At 40.1% G+C, this 22,391-nt stretch overlaps 1 protein-coding gene across 4 annotated transcripts in view; it reads right to left on the minus strand.

Moving 5' to 3' along the window:
- Nucleotides 1–22,391, minus strand: part of LOC144606896 (AT-rich interactive domain-containing protein 1A-like) — an 83,754-nt gene that overhangs the window by 9,712 nt on the left and 51,651 nt on the right. For 2 of the 4 annotated variants that reach the window (XM_078423369.1, XM_078423367.1), the window contains exons 5-17: nucleotides 21,726–21,966; nucleotides 21,483–21,572; nucleotides 19,863–20,030; nucleotides 18,738–19,050; nucleotides 16,467–16,612; nucleotides 12,532–12,641; nucleotides 11,286–11,495; nucleotides 9,033–9,240; nucleotides 6,148–6,280; nucleotides 5,449–5,621; nucleotides 3,132–3,264; nucleotides 1,662–1,766; nucleotides 1,009–1,102 (exon numbers count right to left, since the gene is read on the minus strand). In XM_078423369.1, coding sequence (XP_078279495.1) covers nucleotides 1,009–1,102; nucleotides 1,662–1,766; nucleotides 3,132–3,264; nucleotides 5,449–5,621; nucleotides 6,148–6,280; nucleotides 9,033–9,240; nucleotides 11,286–11,495; nucleotides 12,532–12,641; nucleotides 16,467–16,612; nucleotides 18,738–19,050; nucleotides 19,863–20,030; nucleotides 21,483–21,572; nucleotides 21,726–21,966 — 2,124 coding nt within the window. Of the gene's footprint in view, nucleotides 1–1,008; nucleotides 1,103–1,661; nucleotides 1,767–3,131; nucleotides 3,265–5,448; nucleotides 5,622–6,147; nucleotides 6,281–9,032; nucleotides 9,241–11,285; nucleotides 11,496–12,531; nucleotides 12,642–16,466; nucleotides 16,613–18,737; nucleotides 19,051–19,862; nucleotides 20,034–21,482; nucleotides 21,573–21,725; nucleotides 21,967–22,391 lie in introns of all 4 variants that reach the window. The other 2 variants (XM_078423368.1, XM_078423365.1) reach the window with 1 other exon arrangement.

The raw sequence follows: 22,391 nt of genomic DNA on the forward strand, positions 1-22,391 counted from the left end.
TCTGTACACTGATGGTAATCATGTATAGTCTTTTTGCTGACTGGGTAGCAGGCAACAAAAAAAAAAAAAGCATTTCACTGTACCTCGGTACACATAATAAACAAAACTAGCATTTAATGCTTTGTAAAACTCAGCATCTAAATCTACTCATTTTTCTATAACAATTGGTTTATGGGAATTTAGGTTTGAGATGCAGATTGGAAACAGGTACTTTGTCCCATTGAGTCCAGACCAACCACCGATTAGCTGTTCAACTAGTTTTATGTCATCCCACTTTCTCATCCACACCCTGCACACTAGGGTCAATCTACAGAGCCCAATTAACCTACAAATCCCCTTGTCTTTGGGGCGTGGGAGGAAACCAGAGCACAGGGAGAAAACCCGCAGTCACTGGGAGAACGTGCAAACTCCACACAGACAGGATGGAACCCGGATCTCTGACACCGTGAAGTAGAAACTCTGCCAGCTGCGCCTTTCTTCTACCCATAAAATATTCCTATTTGTTTTTCTCATGTTCAAAGTAGATAATCTCCATTCATTTCATCTATGCTCCACTGATGTCAAGCATGCCAAAGTACATAAACTGATGCAAAGATATATCAAATTTACTAGATACATTTCACTTCCAGCTCAGTTCAGCAATAATGGGTTATCTAATGGCTAAGAACTTTTCTGAAAATCTGATTACATCAGTGCAGATGGCCCTGTGTGTATCAGGAGATATTCAGGAAGGATTAGCCCGACTAATGTAGATTAGATTTCCTCTGCTCTATTTTGCTAATAACCATTAAGCGACATACAAACCTGTTTTGTAAGCACTGGAACCGAAGTACATCTGAAGATGACCAACTACTGCATACTACTGGTATCAACTGCTTCAACAAATGCCAACATTTAAAAACAGGAGCTATTTGGTCGAGGCTGACCAGACTAACATATCCTTCTGTTTTTTTAATGAGTCAGAATTCCATGCTGAATTTAATCAGCCCAAAAGACCAGGGTACTTACTTGCTGTTGTGGAAACATTCCAGGTTGCTGGTTAGAATAAGACTGTCCAGCTGGAGCTCCCTGTCCAGAGTACTGACTTCCATAAGGATCATGCCTAGTTTTATGGTTTGTGGAAGGCAAGAGTAAAATCAAAATTAGTAGCTGTAGCCACAACACTGATAAAATAACTCCCACCACAGTTTTCTACTTGAAATGTTAACTCTTGGTAGGAAGCAGTGAGCAGACCCATCTAGTGATAATTGGCCTGCTGGGAGAGAACTGCAAGTTAGGGAAAGACTGTCAACCATGAATATTTCTAATCCTTTTACATGCAGTAATTTCCAGACTTAAAAGGATTGTGTTTCAGATGAGCACCACCCTGGCCCTAATGCATTTCTACAGCTGATTGACAAGGAAATCTAAATTGGTCCTTAACCAATGGCTCACAGTTTGACAAAAATACAGCCCTGGGCTCAGTAATCAAAAGCAGAATTAAAGAAATAACACATTATGCTATGTAAAAATTGCTGGCTCTCCTTCTTCTTTGACTTATGCAAATCATCTACCACACTTGACATTCAGCAGATTTCTGATTAAAAGATATGACATTCTGAATGTAGCATGCACAAAAAACATTCTACTTTTAAGAAAAAGCTTAAGCATTCCACACTTACCGCTGCTGGGCTTGGTAACGATTTGGAGAATACATGCTGGAATCTGCGTTGACTGACACCACACTAGGTTGTATTGTCCCCTCTGGACCCATTCCATGTTCCGACCTAAGTAAATAAAGTTGAAGGAAAGCACAAGATGAAAGTTTGGGCTGGTGGATGAGAGGGCAGGTTAGAAACATTCTGGATACAAAGTTCCACATCAACTGACAAAAATTGGAATCTAAAGGATAATGAAACTCCAGGATAAATTTTGCAAAACCAATGCCTGCAGCAGGAGACAACTCAAGATTAATCTTACTCACTGCTTTATCCATTGGTTTCTGTAATACATTTGTGACTTAAGATTTAAAAGAAGACATGGTAGAGAAAATTGCATATAAGATAAAAATATTGGCAGTGGGAATTACAGAGGAAGAAAACTTCAGGCTGCAGGAAGAGAGTAAGAGTCCCATTTGTTGGACAGAAAAGTAGGATAAGGAATTTAGTCCCAAAGTGAGGCAAACATTTGGGAAGTACAAAAAGCCTTGGGAATATACGATAAATAAGAGGACATTAAGTAGTGCAGAGAAAAGGGGACCTTGAAATGCAAGTCTACAGATTCTCAAAGGAAGCAGGTTAGGTCAATAGGTAGTTAAAAACATTCTGGATGCATTCCTTTCACAGGCATGACAAAGAGGCATGCAAGACTGGGATGTATATGCTACAACTGTGCAAGTGAAAACATGCTTGCATTGAAGCGGGTGGGCACAGAGCAAATTAATGAGGACATTTTCAGGAGTGGAAAAATACAGCAATAAAAACGTGCAAACACGCTACAGTTGATTTACTTGGAACTGAGGAACCAGAATAGACTCTCAAATGATTTATAAAAATTATGAAGTTTAAATAGAGTAAACAGAATGGTCTAATCAAAATAAATTGGATGTAATCCTTTATTAGTCGTGGCAAAGTATTTATAATAAATTAGTTCAACTTCATAAATTAAGTGTAACTTTGGTTACCATTTAGCAATTAACAGTCAACCCCAGACTAAGTTAAGGAGTCAAGAGTCATAGAGCTCTACAACATGAAAAAAAAACCTTTGGTCTACCTTGTCCATGCCAATCATGTTGGCATGCTGAGCTAGTCTCATTTCTCTACATTTGGCCCAAAGCCTTCTAAACCCTTATCCACATCTGTCCAAATGTCTTTGAAAAATCATAATTGCATCCGCTTTTATAGTTTCTTTTGGTAGCTCATTTCAGGTACAGACTATCCTGAATGGAAAAAGTTGCAGAGGTCCCTCTTGTATCTCTCCCCTCTCACTTTAAAACTATTCCCTCTAGTTTTAGAATCCTTTACCCTGGGGGGGAAAGACTGAGTATTCACTTTATTCATAATCCTCATTATATTGTACACCTACATAAGGTCATCCCTCAGAATCCTACACTCAAGCAGAGTATGTTAGTTTTTGTTACTCCAAACATTTACCTCCTTTCAAATCCAGACCCATATGCATATTGCTGACGTGGCCCCATTCCTGTTGCAGGAGGGCGATTGTAAGGGTCTCCCATTCCAGCATTGGGAGAGGGTCCAACTGACATGAAAGGTTCTTGTCCAGGAGCTGTAGGCAGAAAGATACATTACAAAGAAGAGGGAATCAGCTGGTCCAGAAGGTCAAAAAGATCATGGCTGATCTGTCTTAACTCTACCTTCCTGCACTATTCTCCATATCCCAGCTTCTGAAAATAAATATACTCAATTAATTATCCTGACAATTCCAAAGAATGGTGCCCCCAAAATAGTTGGAATACTCAGTTTTTATTTTGGGTCTGGTGATCCTAATTTTTAGATTTTCTATCGAGGAGTCCAAAAATTGGGGGCAGGGTCTCAGAATATGTATTAAGCTATTTTGAACTGAAATTGAGAAAATGTATTATTAAATCAGTTGGCTGCATGATTTTAGTTTTATTAATGACACATCATTTTACCTAGTTAGGACAATGCTCTAAGCTGCAATAATAGTGTTGTGGTACTAGAGTTTGTCAGGTATAGATAAATAGTAAGGCAATAAAAGGACAGATGACGGGGGAGACAATAGACAATAGGTGCAGGAGTAGGCCATTCGACCCTTCGAGCCAGCACCACCATTCAATGTGATCATGGCTGATCATTCTCAATCAGTACCCCGTTCCTGCTTTCTCCCCATACCCCCTGACTCCGTTATCCTTAAGTTGTTGCAAGGTACCTGGAAATCCAGAGAATGCAGCTGTTCTGCTGGGAGCCGCCTGCACCTGATGGGCTGAATGGCTCTCTTTGGCGTCACAAAAAGTAACTTCATCAGGTTAGCTTTTCTTTGTAGGCACATCTGATGCTAGTCCTGACACACTGACTTTCAAACTTGGATTGATATGTCGAATTAACAGTCAAATGTTCCAGTGAGGGAGCATGCCATGTACTACAGATTATGATACAGTTGAAATTTGCTACAGGAACAGACCACAACATTGCATGGATCCCCAGTTTTGAGATGTTAGGTCTGCCTAGGTTTATCCAATTTAGACAATGGTAGTGTTGCCAAGTAGCACAGGATGCTCTTGGTGCAAGGGCAGGATTTTGTGGTAGCCACAAGCATCACAATAATCATGGACCAATATCAACTTAGGGTAGTTTACGTAAGTCAGTTAAAGTGTCATTATGGGAGGTTGGGGGGGGGGGGGGGAGAGAAAATCAGAGCACCTGGTGGAATTCCACGCAGTCATGGGAAAAACTCCTGAGCATTCACCCGAGGTCAGGATCAAACTTGGAGCCATGCAACAGCAGTATTAACTGCTTTATCATATTATATTTTCCCCTCCATCGATTTTTCAGTTGTCCTTTGCAAAATTGTTAAAAAAAACTTCCAAGGAAACAATGCTGATCTAGCCTGTGTCAAATGGCGAGCTAATGCCCATAGCCAAAAACCTATTTCACCTCACATCCTCACCCATGTACATATCCTGTCATACAGCCGATTAATGTCAAACAGCAATTATAATGTTAAATTTCAGTAGATGAACCAATTGCAGAACAAGTAGCGGAGTATATTACTGGGGTAGTTCCATATTCGCAGGAGTTTTGCGCAGAGGATGATCATTGCAACTTCAAGGACTGGACTGTGATCTAGAAATAGGCTGATGATGGGTCTGAAAAATGTTGGATTTCTTCTGAAAATTAGCAGTTATATTTTGTAAGAGCCAAAACAAGAACACAGCAACTTCACTTAGACTGCAATCCACTGTTTTTTAAAGCCAACTGACATGTGGAATGGTTAAGAGTTTTAAAAATGAACAAAACATTACCATAGACCTTAATCTTGCTTTAAGTTATATAATAGACTAATGACAATACAATACGAAGACATCTCTCTGTGCTACTGCAAACATGGTTTACTCAGAATGCATGAAAATTAAAGTCTCTTGTGATTACTTGGACCTTCATTGACCTCTCCTATCCTAATTAGTTTTCCAACGCAAAACTACTGTCGGGGCCTCTACTGTAAGCTCCCTTCTATTTCTCCCCCTCTGTTTCCTAGTTCCATCAAGACCCAAATAGATTGTACACCTTGATTTTTAAGCTATGAATAAATTTGAGCATGACACAGATGAAAATACAACTACAACCTGCAAGATCACGATTTGCCAGGCATTACAAGATCAATACCTCTGAGATAGTGGCAAAAAGAAATTCAGCCAGCAAACCAAGTTCATTGGTCATTTCATAAAATGTTTCTATTTTAGGAAATTAATCTTAAAACATTTACTCCTACCTTTCCTCATCCCACCAAATGGATCCTTGTTCGGTTCATATGGCATGCGAGCCATTAGGTCTGTGGTGTTCATGCTGGGGGGGTAGGCTGGGTTTTGAGAAACAGTGGTCCTCTTTTGGAAAGCCGGGTCACTGGTGTCTGCAAATGGATCCTGGACACTCACAGAGTTGTTTCTGAATGTTAACAAAACACAAATTAGATACACAGATCTTTTATAATCTGTTATTTTTTTCCAAACAGCAACTGACAAACAGATGGCTTTAGTTAATATTGGATAGTAATACGAGATAATGGGAAAAGCAACCGGTTTAACTGGACGGTCACACCCCCCCATTCCATTGGGCCATCTATCATTCAAATCTGCTAACTGCACTTGGCGCCAGTGCATCTCTGCATCATGAAAGCAGTTTGTAGTTTGCTCTTTCCTCCAAGTTGCCAGCTCTGAAGAAGGGTTTCGACTCGAAACGTCACCCATTCCTTCTCTCCAGAGATGCTGCCTGTCTCGTTGAGTTACTCTAGCTTTTTGTGTCTATTTCACTATCAACCTTTGCTTTGGGAATTAATGAAGTGAAGTAAACACAACTCCATCACTATTGCAGTTGCCCACAATCAACAATTTCAAGAAACGTGAATGCATTGAGATTTTCAATCAGGTAGTTCAACATGAACTGGTACCTCATACATGACCATCTTATTTACCTGGATCCTGGCATTGGCTGCATATGGCTATGGGGTGTTGAGACGGGCGTTGGTGGTTTTAAATCTCCTCCTTCTGCCATTGAGCTGCTGGTGGACTGTGGGGTCTGAGGGCCCTGCAGTGAACCTGAACCAGCTGCAATTAAAAAAAACACTTATATTAGCGTCGAAGTGGGGAGTCAATGGCTCAGGAACAATGTAAAACTATGACAAAATTGTGCAAACTGACAAGAGGAAAAGACTGAGAGAACAGGGGTGAAGGAGGAGATGACAGGAGGGGGCTGAAGAGAACGGTTAAGAGAGAATAAGTGGGATATCAGTGAGTGGGGAGACAAGGCGAGCAGAATGAATAGACTGGAGGAGTTTGGACTCAGATGTGGAGGGTTCAAAGAAAGGTCTGGGGCTGGGAAATGTGAACCCAGAGATTTTTGTATTGGGTGGATTGCGGGGAAAGGAATCAGAAATAACAAAAAGGAGAGAAGAGGCCAGAGGGGCTAGTGTGTGGCCAGTGGTGGATGCAGAGAGCAAAGATTCAGGCAGGGTATGCAATGGAAGGGAACAATGGACAATTTGTTGTGGCAGGAGCTCTTTTGTGAGGGACTGGGCCTGTCACTTCACCGAGAGGTGTGCATTGTGTTGTCAAAAGAGGTAGCATAGGATCTGGAGTTAACAATGTAACCTATTCCTCAGATCTGGAAGACATGAATTCAGACAAATATAATCAATGCAATATGAAAATTACTCAAAAATTGTATACAGGTATATTTAAATATTGTGTTCAGATACAATTCATTTGGACGACAATCAATGAAAGCAGTAACAACGGTGTTAATCGTTATTCTCATGCATTCTTCTGTTCATACAAGATCATTGTTACATGTCATAGATGGTGCTGCTCCGATACAGACGTCTAAGATTGGTGTACAATACTGTGCTCATAATCAAGTGCTCTCAGGTACTACAATAGTTTTGATGATTCACGCTGCTGTTCATTAAATGTGAGCAGGGAAGGTCAACAGAAGGTTAGCCTTATTTACACCCAGCTCTGTTTCACCTTTTCACCCTGCTCAGTCAAGGGATTCCCCTCCTGCTTAGTGACTTGTCACTGCCTTAAGAATGCAGATGGGCTCCCCTTACTGTGCAATAGGGGAATTAGGTTACACTGCAGTCAGGCGACTGAACTCTGCTTCATTCAGTTTCTAAACACGCTTCCCATTCATCAACTCTAGGGTATCTCCAGGGAATCTGGGATGGCAACATGCAAAGCAGTCAGCTGGAATGTCACATGAGCTGCTGGGCAGGGCTGACATTCTTGGAATTCCTTCCTTCCCCCCTCCTCCATACAATCCTGTGCAGTGCTCACACGGACAATGCCCATGTAAGGACAGACTTCAGACTCAAATCATGGACTCAATCACCCAGAATGGATAACAAAATTAAAAGTGTCCAAGGAAACACCGTTTACTATAATACTCTCCCAGATCTAATGACATTTATTTAAAGTGGCAGGGAGAGGTGGCGAGTATAGACACAGGCAGGAATGCCGAGTCTCTTGTATGTAACTGCAGCTACATTACGCCAAAATTCCTCAGCTGCAGCATCAGTCTTTCACATATTAACTATTTTTCTCTGTTCAAATGCTGACCAGCTGAATATTTCCAATATTTTGTTTTTTATATATAGTAACATAGTGCATAGTTTTCCTTCCAAACCAAGTAGGATAACCTTATCAGACAACGTATAACAATGGGTATAAGAAAATAACTGCAGATGCTGGTACAAATCGATTTATTCACAAAATGCTGGAGTAACTCAGCAGGTCAGGCAGCATCTCGGGAGAGAAGGAATGGGTGACGTTTCGGGTCGAGACCCTTCTTCAGATTCCTTCTCTCCCGAGATGCTGCCTGACCTGCTGAGTTACTCCAGCATTTTGTGTATAACAATGGGTCTCATGACCCAGATACTGGAATTCTACAAGTGCTATATTTTAAGTGACGGAGAAACACTTGGGCACCCATTTAAAATGACATGCCAGCACTACATTGAAAGGCAGTTTTTAACAGAAAGGACTGATAAAGCCAATGGATATGGGAATGGGCAATATGGAATAAGCTATCAGGAAAATTGGAGCAAAGATTAGTGTAAACATACCAGTGGCCAAAGGGGTAAACAAATGCAACTCCAACTCCACCATCCCTCCAGTTCACTGCACTTTATTTCTGACATCGCAATAAAATGCAAAGTCACAATGCATACTTTCTTCTGCTAAATTAACTTTAGCTACAATTGCTTTTCAGATGATTAGTTGCATCTGATATGCTCTGAAATTTCTCAACAGTCTCGAAATCAAATGACAGAATTCTTCATAATGTCATGATTAACCCCCTTTCACATTGACAGCATTGCATTCATTACTAATGATGTCATTAATTCACCTTGTAAAAAAGTCTACCTCCACCAAAATGGAGTTAATGAATAGGAAAGAACTGCAGATGCTGGTTTAAAATCGAAGATAGACACAAAATGCTGGATTAACTCAGCAGGACAGGCAGCATCTCTGGAGAGAAGGAATGGGTGACGTATCGGATCAAGATATATCTCAGTACCGCCCACTCCCCTGACATCAGTCTGAAGAAGGTTCTCGACCCGAAACATCACCCATTCCTTCTCTCCAGAGATGCTGCCTGTCCTGCTGAGTTACTCCAGCATTGTGTGTCTACCTTGGAGTTAATGAATAGCTCCTCATTAATGACATGTTACATAAAGTAATTTAATACCTTTTAATTTCCCCATTCCATCTACTAGCAGCGACAGTCATATAGCATCTAGTAAACCTGAATTATCAAATCAAATCCCAAAGCTTGAACCCTAGTTGCCATCACACTCACCAGGAGAAGGAGGTTGTATCTTTGGTTGTTGCTTTTTGGAATCAGTGGCTGTAAAGATGTCTGCTGGAGGATCTTCTCCTCGTTCAATCTTGCACTCAAAGGCAAATAGACACTGGATATATTGTTTCTTCAGAGAGCTGGCTGCACTGCTTGAAGTGCCCACATTCAGATTGGTGGCCAATTCGCGCCATTTTTTGTTTTTATTCACCTGCACAGAAAGAAACTTCTGTTTAATCTAGGGATGTTCTGGGGAATAACGTCAGGTAGTGTGGCGAGAAATACACAAACCTCTATTTACTATCATTTGAAATCTGAACATGGACCTTAACTGCCCCACTATTTAACATGATCAGAAAAAATCCCTTTTTCCACTCATCATCCTACCCCAGCTTTTCTGCTACCTCAACTAACGTTTACTTTCTCAACACTGAAGATGCTGCCTGGCCTGTTCAGTTTTTTTCAGCCGCTTGTTTTTAATTCTGATTTTCAGCATCTCCACTTCCTTTTGGATTTCAATCTGAGTTTTTGATTTGTGGTTGGGTGATCATCAACAGTAGTTGAAAAATATTCAGACATCAAGGTATTTAATTACAGCAACACCATTCCAATGCCCAGAATACACCTAAATGCACGCATCACAATTTAACCATCAGGCACGAGGTGCAGAGGTTTGAAAACGCATACCGCCAAATTCAAGGACAGTTTCTTCCCAGCTGTTATCAGCCAACTGAACCGTCCTCTCACCAGCTAGAGAGCAACTCTGCCTCCCAACTAGCTCATTGAAGATCATTGAATTATCTTTAATCGGACTTTATTAAACGTTAGACCCTAGATACAGTATATCTGTACACTGTGGACAGCTTGATTGTTATCATGTATTGTCTTTTAGCTGACTGGATAGCATGCCGCAAAGATTACAATAATAAACAAAATACTTGTACAATCTGGGCAGTTTGCTCTTTCGGATGAGATGAGAACCAATCCCCATACTTTCCAGTGAATGCAAATGATCATATCTGAAAACAGCACCCTGGCCAACTTTTATCTCTCAACTAACACCCTAAAAAAAGATTACCATGGCAAAATCACATTGCTGTTTGTAGAAACTCCTTGCATTCTTACAAAAATACAGTTTCCAATGAGTTGGAAACAAGTTTGGCAAAATAAAACAGCCAAGATAGATACACTAAAAAAGGGTGAAATATAGAACAAAGGTTTAAAATTATCCGTGAAATTTGCAATCAGATGCAATTCATTGGGTGCAAGTTTCAGTCAGGGCCTAATAAAAGATATTGTACATAATGCACAATTTTCCTTTTAACTATAAATGGAACAATTCCTGTGGGCACCACAGCTACCCATGAACATAACTTCCTGAAAACTAATGGGAACTGTAAGCAAACCAGTCTAGGTTGGGATAGGCAGGTAAATATCTTAACTCAAGACTGTCTGTAAGATAAGATATAATATCATGCATAACTTTTTTTTAAATGTATTTCTCTCTCCAGGAAGTTATCCTACATTTCTTCAACCTGCCTGGACATACCCAACATGAGGGCAGTTTCCTGGCCATCCATTGTTCTCACTTTGACTGGGAGAATATTGTGCTAGAAATTTGGATTTTACAGTACACCACTCTAACCCTGTCCTAATCACAAGCACCAAATGATCTAGTGTCAACTGTAAATTCTTAATTTAATTTAACCACAAAACAGGTTTCTGACATACAGTTGCATCAAAACTTTTATTTCTCTTTATGGTGAAAGTCTGCACAGCCCTAATTATGTGCCCACCTATCAACGACTGAAATGAACTATATTTTGTTAATGGGGTAGTGAATGACAGGAGATGGTCTTGGAATTCCGAATAAATCTATTTCTGCACATGAAATGAAATGTGCTTCCGTCAGAACTGCATTCATATCACCTGATTTTAACTTTGAAATTATTGAGTTAGAATGAGCTGACATACAACAGGGGCTTGCAGTTATTTTAATCTAAGCCTCCCCCCAAGCCCTTTCCCCCACTCCAAATAAGGGAGCTGCAAGGTAGTGGTATTATCCAAATAAACATTCTAAACCAACAAGTGTTGCTATGTAAGAATTGCTTACAGGATGACCAATGAGTTGAAAACAAGTTTGGCAAAATAAAACAGCCAAGATAGATAGGGTGAAATATAGAACAAAGGTTTAAAATTATCCGTGAAATTTGCAATCAGGCTCCCAGCTGAAGTTGAAAGCCGTTTCAAACTCACCTGTGTAAGCCCCCCAATATCTTTGACTGACATATAGAGTCGATAAAGGTCCAGCGGTTTCCTGCCGACTGCAGGGAGATTCATCATCATCGTGCCCTTCTCTTCCATAAAGGCAAAGTACCTATCAATCCACATCTTTCGCTCCGGCTCCCCACCCAACTCGTACAATTTTGCAATTTTCTCATTAGTGGTCGTGGAAGAGCTCGTCTTCTGTAAAGAGACAGATTCATCTGTAACTAACATTGCAACAAATCTTAAAAAACCCAGAAAATAGGTAGCTTGAAGTTCGCAGACAATTCATACAGAACTTTTACCAAATCATGAAGAAACAACCACCCATGGCAGATTGGAGCTCACAATGCCTGAAAACAATCACAAAGAGCAAACCTACTCTGGTGAAAGTAAAATTTCCAGAAGCTTTCTCTGGAGAAAGTAAAATTCTGCATCTCGTGTAGAATTAAATTATGAGGTTTTAATAAAGTTCATAAACATCTTTGCCTCATTGGTCAACATACTAGGCAAATACATGAACTGCAGCTCCAAGATGGGTAAAACAGAAATACATTAACCACAGCTACAAAATAATTTGTGGAAAAGAGAAAGGTGAAAGGCAATCCAAGGTCAATGAGAACATGAATATCTCAGTACATATCATTTCATTTGTGTTTCTATTTCTAAAATCCTACCAGCCCATTCTTGTTATTGTGCAAAGATATGCTCTTCACTCCCCATTGATCAGATGAAGCTATCTTTAGAAAGGGTGATTCAGGTTGAAAGTGTACGGTGGTGGTGTCTGGTGCTCCTTAATCTCAACATTAGCAGGAACTCCTACTCGATAAAGCTAGATAAAATATACCACTATAATAGCTGATGTTTGAATTGAGTCCAAGTTTTAGGAAGGAGCTAAGCAACTTTTACTCTCCTTCAGAATGTTGCACTTGATCTAGAGCCAATTGATACTGGCATCAGATGTCCTTAGTATAAAATTCTAAATCCTAATCAATAGGTATCCTTCATTTCGTAAGCTCAAATTATCTGGAATATATTAAACACAAGGTTATTGTGGCTCAGGGTCAGTCATTGGATTGAAGTCCCAGACAAACGACAGCTGTTTTCAGTGTTAAACACTGAAACATTATCACCTGGTTCCCCGTAACATCAAGCACTCTGTCCACTCCACACCTTAATATTAAAACTCTGGTGCATTATTATAAATGTAAGGGAGCTAATACACAAGTGTTCTTACCTTCGACTTAGAATCAGACTTTGCCGTTCCATCTGCTTTATTGTTTGCTTTCTGTGTTGGTGGTAATTTTCCTTCCCCAAGTGCCATCATCTCAGGACTGGGAGCCATGCCTGCATGAAGAAGTGGTGTTAAATACTGAAGCAGTTCTAAGTTAATTATTCAACAGAGACTTAACTGACTCTACAGCTTTCACCCTTCTTACCCACTAAGTTGAAAACATTTTTATCAAGGTTTCTGTCATGGTCTTTGTAGTCCATGAGTTACGAATACAAAATATTAACTAGACCGCAAGGTTATTTTTTTGCCTTTTTGCATTTAGTGATTAGAAACAATGCAATAACTGAAGGAAGTGTTTGTGGCAACTGTATGCTCAAACTCCATGCTGAATGTTAAGCAACAGTGTTGTGTCCATATTAAGGAAATGCCCTTTTTAAAACAACATGTTAAATGAAGGCCTTCTAGAACTATCGCAGGTCTGAAAGAATGAATAGGAAACTATGTCCATTGATAAAACATGAAAAACAGATGAATTGCCTGTTCACCCAACTTCTGTAAGTGGCATTTGGCTAGAGACAAAGGGGCATAACTTTTGATTAATTCATTTATCTGTGACCACTTTTGGTGACGCTCGGTACATGAATTGGTATGGTAAAAGTGTCAATATTTTCATCAAAATAATCGGAGAACATTTACACCATTTTATTTAACTTACCAAAAAGTTATTTAAAAACACATTCATCGGGCTTACTGATCAATCACGGAATCAAAATCTGAATTTGAGCTCTTTTATATTTAAACAGCCACTGTTAGTCCCTAACAATGAGCTGCACTCATTTTTTCAGTCAGGGTACAATCCTGAGTCTCATATCTCAGCCTTACTGCTCAAATCGATCGGTGCAACCCCAGTTCTCAAAAGCTACCACCCCCAGCCATGTGAAATTTGTTGATTCCTGACGAAGCAGTGCCTAGCTATAGGAAGAGAAGAGGTTCACAATAGTTTCAAAGCGCTGTGGTTCGCCGTAGAGCTGTGCACACCAACAGAAAAGGCAGGAGTTTACACCAAATCCATGGAATAACAGCACCACCTGACACAGCTTCCTATAAATAATGTAATAATGACCTATTTTAGTACCACTTCCAGTTCCACTCTTGTTCTTGGGAATGCACACTGTGCTAATAGCATTTCCTAACACTTTCTGGTTACGCCTTTTAATTGACTCCCATGTTGTCAACTTCTTCCCTTTTTTTACTTTAGTCTATTTTTTGTTTTGTATGTTTATAGACGGCTTATGTTTTTCTACATCTCTCCCCACTTATTATCACCTTTTATTTGGCACCTCCTACTGAACATGGCACAGCACTATTTCTGCCTTGTCCGATACAATCCGATAGGCTGTTTAATTGTCCATCACGTTGCGCATCTAGATGTGACAGCACTGCAGTGCTCAGATATGAGATTGCTGAATATTCTGTGGAATATTGATTTCGCTTTTTGGCATGTATGTCATCGTGTGTTGCAATTTCACCACATCGGCACCTCCTCCTTATGCCTTGTGTTGCATCAGGAATGTCTTCTGTGTTTCAAAAATGTTCCTCATTGAATCATGTGTTGCAATTTCACCACACAGGCACCTCCTTCTTACAATGCCCTCCATAATGTTTGGGACAAAGACCCATCATTTATTTATTTGCCTCTGCACTCTACAATTTGAGATTTGTAATGGAAAAAAAAATCACATGTGGTTAAAGTGCACATTGTCAGATTTTATTAAAGGCCATTTCTATACATTTTGGTTTCACCATGTAGAAATTGCAGCAGTGTTTATACATAGTCCCCCCATTTCAGGGCACCATAATGTTTGGGACACATGGCTTCACAGGTTTTTGTAATTGTTCAGGTGTGTTTAATTGCCTCCTTAATGCAGGTACAAGAGAGCTCCCAGCACCTAGTCTTTCCATCACATTTGGAAGCTTTTATTGCTGTGTATCAACATGAGGTCCAAAGTTATGCCAATGAAAGTCAAAGAAGCCATTATGAGACTGAGAAACAAGAATAAAACTGTTAGCGAGACATCAGCCAAACCTTAGGCTTACCAAAATCAACTGTTTGGAACATCATTAAGAAGAAAGAGAGCACTGGTGAGTTTACTAATCACCATGGGACTGGCAGGCCAAGGAAGGCCCCCACAGCTGATGACAGAAAATCCCCCAACACCTGTCCGACAGATCAGAAATACTCTTCACGAGTCAGTTGTTGATTTGTCAATGACCACAGTCCGCAGAAGACTTCACGAACAGAAATACAGAGGCTACACTGCAAGATGCAAACCACTGGTTAGCCGCAAAAAAAGAGCAATCACGGTTCTGGAAAAAGGTCTTGTGGACAGATGAGATGAAGATTAACTTATATCAAGAGCAAAGTATGGAGGAGAAGGAACTGCCCAAGATCCAAGGCATACCACCTCATCTGTGAAATACAGTGGTGGAGGTGTTATGGCCTGGGCATGTATGGCTGCTGAAGGTACTGGCTCACTTATTTTCATTGATGATACAACTGCTGATGGTAATAGCATAATGAATTCTGCAGTGTATGGACACATCCTATCTGCTCAAGTTCAAACAAATGCCTCAACACTCATTGGCCGGCAGTTCATTCCAAGCAAAACAATGATCCCTAACATACCGCTAAAGGAACAAAGGAATTTTTCAAAGCTAAAAAATGGTCAATTCTTGAGTGGCCAAGTCAATCACCCGATCTGAACCCAATTGAGCATGACTTTTATATGCTGAAGAGAAAACTGAAGGGGACTAGCCCCCAAAACAAGCATAAGCTAAAGATGGCTGCAATTTAAGCCTGGCAGAGAAGACACCCAGAAACTGGTGATGTCCATGAATCGCAGACTTCAAGCAGTCATTACATGCAAATGATATGCAACAAAATACTAAACATGACTACTTTCATTTACATGACATTGCTGTGTCCCAAACATTATGGTGTCCTGAAATGGGGGGGACTATGTATAAACTGCTGTAATTTCTGCATGGTGGAACCAAAATGTATAAAAATGGCTTTTAATAAAATCTGACAATGTGCACTTTAACCACAAGTGATTTTTTTTCTATTACAAATCTCAAATTGTGGAGTAGAAGCAAATAAATAAATGATTGGCCTTTGTCCCAAACATTATGGAGGGCACTGTATGCCTGGTGTTGCATCAGGAGTATCTTCTGTGTTTCAAAAGTGTTCCGCATTGAATCAGGATTGATCCTCGGGTTTGATCAAACAGTAAGGATACATCATACCATGAGGATTACTGATTCTAGCATTCATTTTTGCTGTCAGTGGTGATCCACATTGCCTCATGGATTCCCAGGTTTGAACTGCCAGATTTATTCCATGTGTATTCAAGAGTGCAATCACAAATCTGATAATTGGCAATACTAGCGTCATCACTAATCAATGCAGTCAACATTATTTGTTTTTGCATTTGTTTTATCCGAAGCTAATGAAAATGCATATATTTTGCAACTTTCTTGTCTGAAACAAGTACTTTTGAAATATAGTGTGTCATATTACAAGAGTAAAGGAATTGATATGCGCACACAATATAACATATTTAGATAATAATATAATAAGGCTAAACAATCTATTTTCAATTTGCTGATGAACGAATATATACTAGCCAGGATTCTGAACAGTGTGTTCAACTGAATGATGCTTTTCGTTGGCCAAGAGACCAGCCACACTCCGTTGAAAGTTTCAAATGCAGCGTGCACTATTGGTGCTACACTAAAATTATTGCGTTAAAAATGTGAACAAACTTCTCTTGAGAATTCTTCTGGCATCTACCTAACAAGATGAGAAACATTACCATGTTGTTACTGTGCTCCAATGCTGAAGACATATATTGGAATTATGACATCAGTGCCATTACCTGCCGAACTATTTGCCATGTTTCCGGCCATGGAATATGGAGAACCCTGTGGATTCATCATCCCTGCCATGCTGTTCATGCCTTGATTGTAAGGTGAGGCAGAACCCATCATACCTCCTTGATTCATAGTTGGATAAGTAGATTGCCTGAATGAGAAAAGGGGAAATGATAGAGTCATGCGTCACCTCTGGCTGATACATAAAAGTGGCATATTACATTTTTTTAATTGTTACAAAGAACACAAATTATGACTTTTGGAATGACTGATGAAGAAATGTTTATCTGTTTGTCGTGATGTGTGAAGGCACAATTCCAATACGGAAGCAATTAGGTGCCATTCCAGGCCTGAGAAATCACTGGTGGATATAGCAAAGGTCATGTTCAAACACACTGCCCCTCTTCAGTGTCCTGCAATAATTCAAACACTTAAAGCTGATGGTACAATTAGGACACTGCTCTTAACCAAAACAAAAGTTTAGTATCAGATCATAAGCACACGAGGTTTCAGCGTCTAAAGCTAATTTTCCCCAATCAGACTGCAACTAATTTGGTTCTTAATGCCTTTTTATCGTTGGGTGGCACAACACTGAAGCTGGAGGAGCCACTCCCAATCAGCACCAGAGACTGGAATTTAACCCTGACCTCAAGAGCAGTCTGTGTGGAGTTAACATGTTCTTCTTGTGATTGCATGGGTCTGCTTCCAAGTGCTCCAGATTCCTCCAGCATTGCTAAAGCATACAGGTTGGTATGTCATTTGGCCACTGAAAATTGTCCATAGTATGTAGAGTTGTGGTAGAATCTGAGGGGAATTGATGAGAATATGGGCACAAAAAAGGGATTAATGCAACATTCGTGTAAAAGGGTTATCAAAGGTTAGCATAGACTCATTGGGCTGAAAGGCCCATTTCCATGCTGCATCTCTGACTAATTGTATAATTTAAATGACCCAATGAACAAAACTTAATCTACCAATTTTGATTTTCTTTTTTCCACTGATGGAGGTGGTGACCTTGACCTTGTAGAGTTCTCCTGTTCATGGGAAGTGCTGCTAAAACTCAGTCCAATAGTCCCAGTTCAATATATATATATTTTTACAGTCATGCCTCCTTGTTCTAGAATACTCCACTCAATTAGTTTAGTGACTGCTATTGGTATGCATGCTGCGCTTGCAATAATCACCCAAACATTGAAAAACAAAAGATACAATAAAAAAAATAAACTTATTGGTCTGTTGAGATTTACTTCATAAACTTAATTAGCATTTTCTAAGCTATAATATTTTGAACATTTTATTTTCTAGCTGTCTGTTTAATATATTTGACTCCTGTTAAGATGCTGTTCATCTTTATTCCATCTCCCCCTCACAATATTGTTTTCAGAGAGTAGTCACTATTTCCATGGAATAATGAATTTTTGAGTACCTGATATAATTGAAAGTTTCTGATTCAGAGGTTCTGGTAGAAACCTTGTTATACAGAACTAAACATTTGTAAAATCACCACGAACATTATTCATCGATTTTATAGCAATTGTTTTGTTCACAATACATAACATAAAATGTTAAAACCAAAAAAAACCCCATGAACATTGGAAATAGTAACATAGATGGCCTGGAACGACTATATAAAAGCTGTGTTTTTATCTGGAGTGAAAGACAACGTCAATAGCTGTTTTCCCCTTCTACCTTACCATTCCTTCCGTACCAAGGAACAGCAATATTTGGCTGGAAAACTAGTAGGTTATATTGCTGCTTGATACACCACAATCTCAGTGATTGGATGTTCAGCCTGCTTCAAGTTGTTTACTGGTTAGATTTAATTTCTATGAAATCACACTAATCAATTCCCAGTTCAACTTGTCCCAAACCTCCTCATTACCTTCACTGCAGAAATGGAGACTAATTAGACTTCATAGGAAAAGACAGGGAGCAAACAGGCCCTGAATTCTCAACCGCAATACCTTCCACTCCAATGCAATATTCAGACAGGTCCACCTGGATATCAATTTCTGACATAGACACATTTACATGCACACCATAAGAAATCCAAATTCACGGATCTCCACTGCAGACTCACATCCCCACAACAATTTAAGCCTAATTGTTAACTTTAATCAATTAAGGTTCCATTAGTCTGCTCTCAGCTATTTTTGAAATGAACCCAGATTACAACAGCACATTTTAATTATAACATGTCAATAAAATTCTCATTTCATGCTTTTTTCTGTTGCTTAATTTTATTCTTCCAGCCATTTGGTCAATGATGCACTTACCTATTCTGTACCGAATTTGCTGCTGCGTGCATTGCAGCAACTGCTGTGTCCTGAGCCTTGCGGTTCATAGTTGGTGGTGGGCACATCCCTGAGGTCATTTGTGCTGATAGATTTGCTGTGTTCTGGGTCATGTTGCCTCCATATGGACGATTACCCATCGCTACAGGGCCTATTCTCCCAGGCGGCATTCCAGCATAAGGTGGTGCTGGACCCTGACCATGCATTTGGTTGCCAGCAGTCATGGCATTCATGGTGCCTCCTAAGTTGTAGTTTGCACTGGACATTGTGTTATAGGTGGGTTGTCTGGGATAGCCTGTTTAAAAGAACGGTGGAACAAAATAAAATAACTGCCCCTGTTCATCAGAAATAATAGAATATGTTGGAATTAATTAGGCATGAGATTTTGAAAGAGAAATTGGTATTGTTTTAGCTTAATGAGCTTTCATCTGTGCTTTGCTTTTACCAATAAAACTGGAGCCAATGTCATCCAGCACATTTAATACAATCACAGCTGATTCTCTAATTCAAGTCCACTTTATGGGTCTGATCCCATACCATTTAATTTTTTTAAAATGTTCAAACACACCATCTGAACAGACTTGAATCTGCGACCTTCTGGTTGAAAGCATACACTCTGCGATCTGAATTATCCAGATTCAATTCATCCCTTCAATGCTGATTTAAAGGACAAAATGTGATTCAACTGTTAAATTCAAACTCGATAACTGAATTAGTCGTATTCATATTAAATGACTACTTTTTGGCACCTGGGCTGCAAATAACTATTGCTCATCTTGTAAACTCGAACAAATTCTTCCACACTATATCTCTAAAGTCTAAAGCATCTTCAGATTTACTGCCTGCAGTTAAGTTACTCCAGTATTTTATGTCTGGAAATCTGTTGTCAATGATGATTTTGTTAATTCCTTTAAACTGTTGTTCTCCACTAACTCCAGAAGGCCGCAAGTCTTTGTTTTTATAGCAAACATGCTGATATCTTAGAAAACAAGCAGCTCATCTATTAAATGTCTTTCCTCCATCCGACAGTCCAGAGAGAATTGCATTAATTCACAACGTTTCAACAAGTTTCAACTCTACCATTCATATTTGTCACATATTGCTCACCTTGAGGTCCGTACTGAGCACCTTGAGGTCCATAATTTCCAGAGTTATTCTGCTGATATGGGCTCATTGCAGCATGTATCTGGCTCCCAGATGACTGACGTGGGGACAATGCAGACCCTGTTTGTGGGGAGTTGTATTGAGGCAGTTGGGGAGGTCTCTGCAAATAGCCTGCTAAGAAGTGAAAAGGAAGAATTATACCAAAATTGGCTGGTAATACAGTGCAGTGCTGAGAGAGGCCAGTGCAATCTGAGGTGCTTGCTGTCAAAGTTATGAGGAGCACCTTACCAACATTCCTTATTCTCAAGGCAGTGGTGTCAATATTTTGAACCACCGAGGTCCACACAGCTAATGGCATGGCCACTGCACTACTTGGTAGGGAGTTCCAGTAATTGGATCCATTGATAATAAAGAAGTGGTGATACATTTCTAAGTCATGATGATTTACAACTGGGGGGGGGGGGGGGGGGGCGAAGCTGCAGGCAGCTACAGTCCAATATTGCTCCCGCTTTGCCCTAAACAGTGGAAATCATCGGTTTAGGTGGTTTTTAGTTTTAGAGATGCAGTGTGGAAACAGACCCTTCAGTCCACCAAGTCCATGCCAACCAGCATTCCCTGTACACTAGTTCTATCCTACAAACTGGGGACAATTTACCTACAAACCTGCATGTCTAAAAGAACAATGGTCATAAAATGTATGACTAAGTTATGACGAAAGAGTTTCATTTAAAACTGCACATTCCTAATTTCATTGAAGACATACTTGCTCCAGTGGTCTTCAACAGCAAATCACAACGGTCCATGTCCCCCCCACCCCCCCACTCCCGCCCCCCACCCCCGCCCCCCACTCCCCCTCCCCTCCCCCGCCAACATAAACGGGCCTCACACGACGCGGCGAGGCCAGGTCCGGCAAGCGACGAGGCATGTGTTTTGCTGAAAGATGAGAGGCGAAATCGGAATGGCGGAAACGAAATAAGAAAGCGGAAACTTTCCACCAAATTTGGGCGGGTTGGGCGGTCTATAATAATACATTAACTTAAATTGCCCAATGTGATGGGCTTTGAACATTTCCTGACTGTTAGCCCATGTTTATAGATTATTAATTAGTTTGACAATTAACATGCCGTGCACCATTCACACCCCACAAAGTTCCGGGTTTATTCAGAATGTGAACGAGTCTCATATCAGAAAGATTGTTAGTTCAGTGCCGAGTCAATACTTAGTTAACTGATCTCACTAGTTTAGACAGGGAATATTGCACATTTGAAAGGAAGAATAAATAGTTGAGAATGCAGGGAAGAAAAATCAATGGAATTAAGTTTTTGGATTACACCAAAAAACAGCCAAAGACACAATAAGATGAAAAGACTCCCATACAGCAAGCATTGAGGCAACAATGATTGAAATTCTTACAACGAACAGATACCAGAGAGTGGCTGGTAGCTAAAACTGTACAATCCCACATAAGTAAAAAAGAAATAGCCAGAAAAAGAAAATCCTTTCAGCCCTGACATTTGTTTGTACACAATTTTCTTGCAGCATCCACAATACTTGTGGCATGCTCTACCACGTGTATTTATTATTGATTCTCACTCTCAGTGAATGAATTGACTCTGAACTCACCTCGGTCCTGCCCCATCACCGATGGATTCATGGTGGGGTGAAGAATTCCATCAGATTGTCCACTTGAAGGGCGGGGTGGCATCTGGTTACCTGGTGTGTAAAGAATTTAGGTTGGTTGCTAACAAAACTAATAAGAGGTATTGCACAGCATGTGATGGTAGCAAAATTGGGATTACTGGGAGAGGTTGAGAAGAATTTGAACTAATAGTAGGCAGCAACATAGGCACACAAACACACACATACCTGGTACAGCTGCTGGGGACAACGGCCCCGACCTAGACTGTGTTACACTAGCTGGCGATCCTACAGGTGAAGGAGATGGGCCACGGATTCCAGGCAGATGGGGGGAAGTATGGGGAGAGAAAGGTGACTGTGCAGGGTTACTTTGCTCTCCTTGACTGCTGGAGATTCCAGATGTACTCACACCTGGGCTCAGTGCTCCTTCTGTCCCGGTCGGCAAATCATCGATGGAACCAGACAGATCCTAAAAACCCATGGGCACAATCAGTTCACCTGCATTTGTATCAGAATTTTCTCAAATAATAATTATAATCTTCTAATATTACTATGACAACAATTGTTAGAAGAAAAGTTAGACTGTACATAATAGGATTTGTTACATTAAATGTAAACTAGTTTACTTTAATGTTTGCAAGCAATAGACTGAATTTAACATCTTTACTGCAACTCCTTCATTCCATGTTTTTTTCCCTGAACTTGTTTCTACTCAGCGACCTAACTGGCAAAAAAAATCTGCTGATCCCCAATATCCACGGCTGCCCTCTACCAAAATCCTCGAAGCTGAAAGCATTGTTCCACATTCAGACTGAAAACCTTACAGCGATGTCACCGATACAGCACCAAATTGTGCAAATTGTAATGACTGAAATAACAAAATATTTATTTCAT

This window comes from Rhinoraja longicauda, chromosome 27, assembly GCF_053455715.1.
Source record: "Rhinoraja longicauda isolate Sanriku21f chromosome 27, sRhiLon1.1, whole genome shotgun sequence".
NCBI classification, from domain to species: Eukaryota; Metazoa; Chordata; class Chondrichthyes; order Rajiformes; family Arhynchobatidae; genus Rhinoraja; species Rhinoraja longicauda.